This window comes from Cibotium barometz, chromosome 32 (assembly GCF_041138505.1).
Source record: "Cibotium barometz isolate CiBa-2024 chromosome 32, ASM4113850v1, whole genome shotgun sequence".
Taxonomy (NCBI): Eukaryota; Viridiplantae; Streptophyta; class Polypodiopsida; order Cyatheales; family Cibotiaceae; genus Cibotium; species Cibotium barometz.
In genome coordinates this window covers 9,432,742-9,443,024 of record NC_141077.1, presented here as the reverse complement: position 1 = coordinate 9,443,024, position 10,283 = coordinate 9,432,742, and the positions used below count along the sequence as shown (strand labels likewise).

General features: G+C 41.0%; 1 protein-coding gene across 1 annotated transcript; it reads right to left on the bottom strand.

Moving 5' to 3' along the window:
- Positions 1-4,794: 4,794 nt before the first annotated feature.
- On the bottom strand, positions 4,795-5,916 carry LOC147619793 (pentatricopeptide repeat-containing protein At1g03540-like). The gene is made up of 3 exons (XM_086772770.1): positions 5,548-5,916; positions 5,302-5,456; positions 4,795-5,017 (listed from the first exon to the last, which is right to left on the bottom strand). The coding sequence occupies exons 1-3, from the start codon at positions 5,914-5,916 to the stop codon at positions 4,795-4,797; spliced, it is 747 nt and encodes a 248-aa protein (XP_086628896.1).
- Between the last annotated feature and the right edge of the window lie 4,367 nt (positions 5,917-10,283).

The window sequence follows — 10,283 nt, the reverse complement described above, 5'->3', positions numbered from 1 at the left end:
GAAATTCATGCATAGAGGTATGCATAAGAGATGAATATTTTATTATAAAAGTGTTACTTTTTAGCATAATTGAAATTCATGCATAGAGGTATGCATAAGAGATGAATATTTTATTATAAAAGTGTTACTTTTAGCATAATTGAAATTCATGCATAGAGGTATGCATAAGAGATGAATATTTTATTATAAAAGTGTTACTTTTTAGCATAATTGAAATTCATGCATAGAGGTACGCATAAGAGATGATTATTTTATTATAAAAGTGTTACTTTTAGCATAATTGAATTTCATGCATAGAGGTACGCATAAGAGATGATTATTTTATTATAAAAGTGTTACTTTTAGCATAATTGAATTTCATGCATAGAGGTACGCATAAGAGATGATTATTTTATTATAGAAGTGTTACTTTTAGCATAATTGAATTTCATGCATAGAGGTACGCATAAGAGATTATTATTTTATTATAGAAGTGTTACTTTTAGCATAATTGAATTTCATGCATAGAGGTATGCATAAAAGATATGGGAAGTGATAAGATAGGATAAGATGCATATGAGATGAGTTAGGAAGTGATAAGATGAGTTAAGAAGTGATAGGATGTGTATGGGATGAGGTAAGAAGTGCATGTGATGGGATAAGATGTATATGGGTTGTGATAGGATGAGAATATGGATGTGAATGTGGATGGGTATGTATGGATGTATACATGTAGATGTGGATGCATGAATGTGGATGTATGTATGTATGGATGTATGCATGTAGATGTGGATGCATGAATGTGGATGTATGGATGTGAATGAGGATGTGGATGTGGATGCATGGATGTACATGTGGATGTGGATGCATGGATGTAAATGTAGATGTGTATGTATGGATGTATGCATGTAGATGTGGAACCATGAATGTGGATGTATGGATGTGAATGAGGATGTGGATGTGGATGCATGGATGTAAATGTGGATGTGGATGCATGGATGTAAATGTAGATGTGTATGTATGGATGTATGCATGTAGATGTGGATGCATGAATGTGGATGTATGGATGTGAATGAGGATGCATGAATGTGGATGTATGGATGTGAATGAGGATGTGGATGTGGATGAATGGATGTAAATGTGGATGTGGATGCACGGATGTAAATGTGGATGTGTTTGTATGGATGTATGCATGTAGATGTGGATGCATGAATGTGGATGTATGGATGTGAATGAGGATATAGGTGTGGATGTATGGATGTGAATGTGCATGTAGATATGGATGTATAGATGTGAATGGGAATGTGGATGTGGATGTGGATGTATGTATGTATGTGGATGTGGATGTATGAATGAGGACGTGATAATGGATGTATGCATGTGGATGTGGATATGGATGTGTATGTATGAATGTGGATGTATAAATGAGGATGTGAAAATGGAGATAAGCATGTAGATGTGGATGTATGGATGTGAATGTGGATGTGGATGTGGATGTATGGATGTGGATATGGATGTGAATATATGATATGTGATGTGAAGGAATCTGAAGTGAAGAGATGGAAAATGAGGTGATTGGATGAGTACACATATAAATGGAATGTGGAATAAGTAATGTGGATTAATGAGGGATAATGTGGAAAAATGAGAGTTAATATAGAAACTGTATTTGTAAACTGTTTGTAAATGCTGTTTGTAAATGGCTGTTTTATGTCAAGAATGCTGGGGAAGCATTTTGACCGTCTTGTGATTAAGGTCGTGGAGACCTAACTGATAAAGTTACAACTACTGACGGAGAGTCAATGGAGGACGTCTCGCGTAGCAAAGTCGGCCGAGGTCTTGACCAACCTCGATTCGATTAAAATGGTGAGCTTCCGGTACGGTGGATGAGGGACCAAGGAAGCGGCCTATGAGTGAAGCGCTAGGTCACCTGCGAAGAATCCTAGAGGGTGCTGACCATATGGTGCTCGGGCTCTGGGTCGCCTAGGATACCCACGCGTGTGTCGAGGAAGATATTGGAACAAGGAGTAAGAGTTGTTTTTCTGAAACCGGGCATGGATCTGGTTGATTGACCTTGCTGGTCTTCAATGGATGAGTCCATGGCTCTTTTTATGGATCTGTTGGTTGATCTTGCTGATCTTCAACGAGAGTCCATCTTGATTTTTATAAGTGATTATATTGCCGAGTATTATGGGCTAGGAACTATTGAAAAGGCCCCTGAGTGGACATGTGGTGAGCGTTCTAGTTGCCAATGATGCCATAGATACTCTGATGAAGGAATGATGGGAAATTTGAGAATCAACTGGATAATTTGGAAGACTGTGATCAGTGGTACTATGTTTTCATTAAAGGATTGTTTTAAAGTTAGCTGATGCTAAGAAAAAGGCAATTTCATATTGGGTGTGTAAGTGGTGTGCCTAATTTTATGTTTGCATGAACTTCTGGCTAGGGGGCCCTGGAACTCTTTTCCTTGGTACCCGAGACAAAACCTAACCAAATTCCAAATTGGATCCCATCACTACAGTGGTTGGGCGGTTGGCTAACCCATGGGATCGGATGGGGTTAGGCTGGACTGATGGATCCGTAAATCGAGACTCAATTTTTGTTATTACGATAGATAAAGTAAATCCCGGATAGTAATTGTTCTATGGATAGGAATCAACGGCTGTGCCTCTTGATGGGGAAAAAAGCGTTGATTCCAATGATCCAAGTGCAAGTTTCTTCCTTGATCCGAACGAGTACCTTTATAGGTGCAATCGGATCAGCTTGATCAGTAATGGTCTTGACTACGTTAGAGTAAAAAGTTATCCTGGTGGAATCGCCCGTGCTTTCCGGGTAAGGGAAGTTTTTCCGAGTCCGATTTTGGAAAAATCGATGGATTAGTCTCTTGTCCGGATATCCGTGGACGAGGCCCCGAATGTGGGACCCCTGTCCCGTGCGAGATGTGCTACTTCCGCCACTAGAACCCCAAATCTGTTGCTTGGTGGGAACAGGGACCTCACAGAGGTGCGCAAAGAAGCTCAAGAGGATGGAAGAGGATTATGAGCAAGGAGGTTCACAAAGAAGATCAAGAGCAAGGAGGAGCAGAGAGGAGGGACACTTACCACCTGCACATCGAGCTTGAATGTGAATATGAACCCCTAAGGGAGAGAAATAAACCCAATACACTGTCTACTACTTCCAAAGATATGTTAAGTATGCAAGGGCATAAAAATTTAGACTTATGGAATGATGTAAAGCTTTATCCCAAAGACCCCTTTACAAACTCCACACCTCCATTTAGGAATACGACAACTCTACTTAATTTTCTTGGAGATGGCTATAATGGGCTCTTGGATTATGCACATCATTTAGAAGCATCAAGCAATGTTTTTAAGTTAGAAAGAGATTTTTTGAGAGGGAGAACATTCAATTGAGGTAGACCATGGAGCAATGTGTGAAGAAGTTACTAAGAAATAAGGAAACCATTTAAGGGCTTGAAAAACAAAGAGATGAGTGGAGAGTGAAGAAGACCTCCTTAGGTCTTCATAGGTGACAAAAGAACTCAGAGATATTCAGGAGATGAAGCTAGGAAGTGGTGGCATAAAAATAGAATACATGCAATCAAGTAAGCTCTTTTCTATATATTGATTGATAGTTGTTACTGAAATAATTTATGGACTTTAATTAGTATTGCAAATGATCATGTATATCAATTTTTGCATTTCAATTTGATGTTAGATCACTATTGCACCTTGACAAAGAATCAATATAGAATCTTATGGTGCACATGTAAGTCTTCTTTTAGATTGCCAACATACAGAAGCAATGATGAAGGAGAAGAAGTATAAGAAGATCTCACAAAGGAAGATAGAAGATTTCATCAAAGAGAATCAACTTAATCGAGAGCACATCCAGACAATACTTGATAAGGCGAGTATATCACACAAAGGGTGCTCAACCGTCTATAAGACTTTGCAGGAAAAGATGAAGCATTCTCATATGAAGGCATCATTACTACCAAATCCTACTTCAATAATCAGGATGCGTAAACAAGTAAATGAAGAGGTCTTGTAGGCATTGGGAACCGCATTTCATATTGAAGACACGTATGCTGCACCAAAAGGAGATGTGGTCTTCAATAGATACAATAATATTATCTATGACTTGGAGAACCTACAATCATATGATGTGTTCAGCTATTTGAAGTTACTTGTGAAGAGTGTCAAGGTGTCCTCAAATTTGTGATAAAGCTTGATGAGTGTCAAATAGTGACAGGAGAAAAAGTTAGAAATCATTACCATCACATTGATGAACATGGCACTTGATCCATCTATTAAAAAGGATGATTCCAGATTTCGAAAACAAAATATCCTCTTTGGGATCCTTTGAGGTAAAATTTATTAGAGATCAGTTTGTATAACTGAATTAGCTAATGCAAGCATTGCGTGTGGCATACTTGTGGATTTTTAATGTCAAGGGGACTCATAGGATTTTGATATTCTACAGTAGGTCTTTCATAAGACATCTATACTCGAGATCATCACAGCGAGCAAAGAATTGCCAAAATCTTGAATGTGGAAGTCTTGGATAATATAAAGTGGACTGGCATATGGGAGGTGATCTCAAAACTTTGAAATGTATATACAATGTGTCAAAAGGGTGCCAATTCAAAAAGTCTCTGCCTATATTGTATGTGTAGTGCAAAAGTGTTAGATAAAAGGTATTGGAAGAAGGCACTAGATAGGCACTTGAAAGACCCAAACTTCAAGCAAGTTCTCGATATTCCATTGTGGAGAGTCCACATTTGTACAATGCATGCTCTCTATAGAATCATTAAAAAACTGTGCTTGGCATGCGCACCAGTAAGCACGACCAAACAGCAAGATCAGGTTGCATCTGCATTTTCCATAGCAAGCCCTCAGTACTCATCATGAGGTCTCCTGCACGTCCAAAGAGGCCTACCATGGTGCCATAATGCTCCATATCAGAAAAAATGCCATAATCTCTCCTCATGCATTCAAAATACTCAACACCCATGTCCGCAAGGCCAGCATGACTGCAACAAGAGAGAAGCGCGAGAGAAAGGTGATTTCATTTGGCTTGATATTTGCCACTTGCATTTTCTCAAAGATTTGTAGGCTTGCTGCACACAGTTACCTTCTCGGGCATGGCCGGCAATCAATGCACTACATGATACCACATCAACAAGGTAGTATATTAAAGACTCTTTGAGCATCCACCATACTTGAAGAGTTTCCATAGGCATGAATAAGAGTAGTTGCCAGAAGGACCTTCAGATCAAATCCAACACAGAGACCATAATAAAATGGATTTGTCTACATGCCTCCTGTCCAGTTGCACGCTTGCAAGATGCAGACAACATCATTTATAGTTACACCCTCCTCTAGCATTTGTTGATCCAGTTGAAAAGCCTTATCAACTTCACCATGCTCCATGTATGCTGAAAGCATTGCGTCACACAACAAAACATTAATCTGTGACAACCCACCAAACACATTCTCTGCCCTTTATGATGCTGATGCTCCCGCACTTGCCATACATACTCACAAGAGTGTTATAGACAACCTTATCCAGGTCCAACCCCTTCCTCTGGGCATCCAAATGACATGCCTGGCCGATTTTTAGGATTATTGCTACAGTCAAATGGTCTTCTGCTACTCCTTGTTCCTTTTCTACTAGTGCGCAGCATGCTTGAAGAACAATTGCAAAAGTCCACCCAATTGGTTCCACACCTTCTATCTGCATTTGTTTGAAAAGATGAAGAGCCTTCTCTCCCTCACCTTGCTCCACATACGTTGAGAGCATCGCATTCCATGACACACTGTTAGCCTGTGGCATTCCCATGAACATATTTTCTGCTTCCCCAATGCTCCAATACTTTCCATACATACTCATTAGCATGCTACCAAACAAAGATATTTGATTCAAAGCCATTCGCCTGAGCAGAACCAAATTTTGCTACTGGATCTTGTTGGTTGGCCAGCTGGTCTTCAACGAAGAGTCCAGAGGACACATTTTATAATACAACGGACTCGAAATTTTAGAAAATGATGATTAGAAATATTATGATTTCTATTGAAGGATTGTATAAAGCCAGTAAAATTTGTTATAAATGGCAATTTCATATTGGTTGGGTGTGTACGTGGTATGCCTACCTTAATTTTTGCATGAATCGCCGGGGCTAGGGGGCCTAAGAACTCTTTTCCTCGGTACCCGGGCAAAAACACAATCAAATCTTTACAAAGGAATCCCACCAATACAGTGGTCGGGTGGTTGGCTAACCCATGGGCCGGATGGGGTTAGGCTAGATCGGAGGATTCCTGTGAAACAACTAGATACGATTAGTTACATTAATTAAATTATATCCTCAGAAGACCTTGTTCTGTGGGAGGGGATCAGCGGTGGTTGTGCCTCATAAATGAGAAAAAAAGCGGTGATTCCATGGACCAAGTGCAAGTCTCTTCTTGATCTGGCCATGTGCATTTAGGTTCGGTCAGATCAGTTTAACTAGTTAAGACTTTGACTCATTAGAGTAATTCCCCCGTTAGAAGATTTTTGATGGTGGAATCGCCCGTGCCTTCCGGGCGGCGAGGGGAGTCGTTCTGGGCCTTTCGGAGGAACTGCCCGGGCTAGCTTGTCCGAACATCCGCGGGCGAGGCCCCGAGGGTGGATCCCCGCCCCGCGTGGGAGGCCAATGCCGCTTCCGTCTCGTCGAAGCCCCGGAGGGGGGATCTCACAGCTGATATCAGAGCCTTGTTGAAAGCTAATAAGGATAAGCGAATTCTTATCAAAAATTGATAATAAAAACTCAGAAAAAGCATTTTCATATTGTATTTTCATTCCGTAAGCTTCATTAATAAAGAATTTTTAATCAAAGAAATTGTTTTATAGATGGAAGTTCCATACTTATCTGGTGTTCCCGACTTCACCCAGTCACAAGACATGACTGCGTTCACCTTTGAGCATCTAATCTCTTCCGCTACAACTCGAACGAGCCGAGCAAGACTCGTTCGCCATTTTGACGATCTATATTTTCCTGACCCAGTGGAGAGATGGCAACACAAGTGGCTTGCAAGGCAGTATGTCCAGCGTGCGATGCTAAGGCAGAATCTCTCATTGACCACATGATTCTGATGAATCTATACATGGCGTTATTTTATATCACTCAACGCCTCGAAATTTCAGACTTTCATGCAAAATCTACAGACTCCTTAGTCGCTTTATTCCTAAGGAGAAAATAGTAGCTCCCTTGGCAGTAAGGGAACGTTTGTATCAGGGCATGTCTATAGCCCAGTACCGTCGTCTTATGCATCTCCCGAGGAGATTTTGATTTCTGGAGCCGAGCTGCTCTATGTACATATTACAACTTTTATATAAATAAAGAAATATTTTCTAGAGAAAAATTCCCTGTTGTATAAGTGATTGTTTATGTGGTGGACGAGCTGATAAAGAAAAATCTGTTACCGGACATATGTCATAGATCTCCAATAAGATCATTTATCTTGTTTAAGAAATTGTTTCCGAACCTCTTAAGTCTTAGGATCTCGTGGACGATATCAAAATAAAAATTTAATAATATATCATTTTTGGTAGAATCATGAGACGAGGAAATCGTGGTCGCCGTCAGCCAGACCCTCTCTCTGAAGATGAAGAGCTTGACCCTGACGTTCGCAAGGCTCTTCATAGAACTCAGCCAGGACTCTTCAAAAAGGAGAAGGGGAGAACCTGGGCAAGGTTGTAGAGAAATGGGTGGAAGCTATGGAAGAATATTTTGATGTCACAGGCTACAATGAGAGAAGCAAAATGGCTCTTGCCAGGCTAAAAATTGTGGAAACAGCCAGGGTGGCATGGAGGAACCATTGTGACACCAACCATCTAGATAGAAATACTCAGTCCTGGAATGACCTTAAAACCTATTTGAGGAAGAGATTTTGTCCCCCCGGGTTTTTAGAAACCAAAATGAACGAATTTTTAGAACTAAAACAGGGGAGCAAAACCATCGAAGATTATCACCAGGCATTCGCTCTTCTACTCAAGTATTCACCACCTCTAGATGAAGAGCAACTCATGGCCAGGTTCATTCGGGGAGTGAACGAACCCTTAGACACACTGGTCAAGAATGCTAAGCCAGTGTCCATGGCTGAAGCTGTCAGAATACTTTGCCAAAGCCTTCATCGTGAAAGTCCCGCCAAAGCTAGCTCCCTCATCCTTCAAAAGATTTCAGACATCGGGAAGTTCTTCCAACCTTCCGCCTCCAAAGAGGCACCAAGGTCCTAACAAGAATGTGGAGACAGGAAGCTTCAAAAATGAAGGAAGACCTTTCCCTCGAAGTACTTTCTCAGGAACTCCGGCTCTCTCAAGAATCCAAAAGGAAGAGCTTCGAAGCGAGAACAGATGCTTCAGATGTCAGGGATTTGGGCAGCACCAGCTCAAGGATTGCCCATCTCCTTCTGTGGGCCAAGAAAGCCAGGGTCCCAGAATTCAAAGACATACCCCTTTGTATCAGTCCCAATCAGGGTCCCCCGAGCCGAAATCAAGGCACCCCTAGAAGAGTGCCAGCTCAGCCTGCAACTTCCATCCAAAGCAGTCTCCAAACTCCCTCCCAGAATTTGGAATAACCAAAGAGAGAGAGTTCAGAGAAAGGACAAATCTATGCAACAATAGAGCATCAAGGGAATAACCGTCAATTCTCAGTCCTCCAGACTCCACCAGAGTACCAGGGTAAGCAATTCAAGCTTTTGATTGATTCAGACAGTACTCATTCTTTTATTTCCCTAGGATGTCTGCGTAAATTAGTCCTAAATCAAAAATCAGGGAAACCTATGCAAGTAGAATTGGCCAGTGGAAAGATTCTTTTCACACACCTTGAGACTGACCTTATTCAGTTTAGCCTAGATGGGAACGTAACAAAGTGCCAGTTCAGAGTCCTACACTTGGGAATCTATGATGGAATCCTTGGAATGGATTGACTCCAAAAGAATTAGGCTGACATTCATTGTCACAAAGAAACCATCTCTTTCCTAGACCTTCACGAGAATAAAATTCAAGGGATTGGAATTTTTGGATCCCTAGTGCTGCAATTAGTCAAGGCTTCTAAATTATTAAAAGGGCTCAGAAAGAGGCAAGCTGTGTATGTCATTAAAATGAATCCAATAGACATAAAATGCAAGGTAAAGAACCAGAGTGGTTAAGTGAGTATGTAGATGTGTTCTTGAAGAGCTGACTGAGATGCCTCCGTCTTGTGAAGTAGATCATGAGATCGAATTAACCCCCAGAGCTCAGCCAGTGGCTCAGCGTGCATACAAAATGCCAGTCCTGAAGCCATAGAACTTAAGGAGCAGTTAAGACAACTGTTAAAGCAGGGCTTCGTCAGACCCAGTGTCTCACCTTGGGGTGCGCCCGTTCTCTTTCAAAAGAAGAAAGATGAAACGCTAAGACTCTGTATTGACTACAGAGGATTGAATCAATTAACAATTAAAAATAAGTATCCTATTCCTAGGATTGATGAACTTCTGGATCGGTTAAGTGGGACCCAAATGTTCACAAAGATAGATCTCAAATCTGGGTACTACCAGATTAGAATCAAAGAGCAGGACATCTCAAAGACAGCATTCAATACTCGCTACTATGGGCATTATGAGTTCACAGTCATGCCGTTTGGATTGACTAATGCCCCTGCAACGTTTAATCATCTTATGCACGATATTCTCAGAGAATACTTGGATGATTTTGTTCTTGTGTTCTTTGATGATATCTTGGTATACTCAAAGAATGCTGCAGATCATGAAGATCATGTGCGCAAGGTCCTGGAAATCCTAAGGAAACACCACCTTTTTGCAAAGAAGAGCAAGTGTTCTTTCTTTGTTGACCAGGTGGAATACTTGGGATTCATAGTGTCAAAGGATGGGATTTCTCCTGACCCCGCAAAAATCCAAGCAGTAGTAGAATGGCCAGAACCCAAGACAATAAAGGAAGTCAAAGGATGGGATTTCTCTTGACCCCGCAAAAATCCAAGCAGTAGTAGAATGGCCAGAACCCAAGACAATAATTGAAGTCAAAGGATTCCTAGGGTTAACCAGATGGTATAGGATCTTTATACCTAGGTATGCTCATATAGCATCCCCTTTAACTAACCTTATCAAGAAGAGTACACTTTTTCAGTGGACTGCAATGTGTCAGAGTACCTTTGACAAGCTGGCCTTAGTAACCAACCATGTCCTTAAGTTACTAGATTTTACCAAACCCTTCGAGGTGGTTTACTAATGCCAGTGGATTTGCCTTAGGTGGTTCTCTCATGCAAG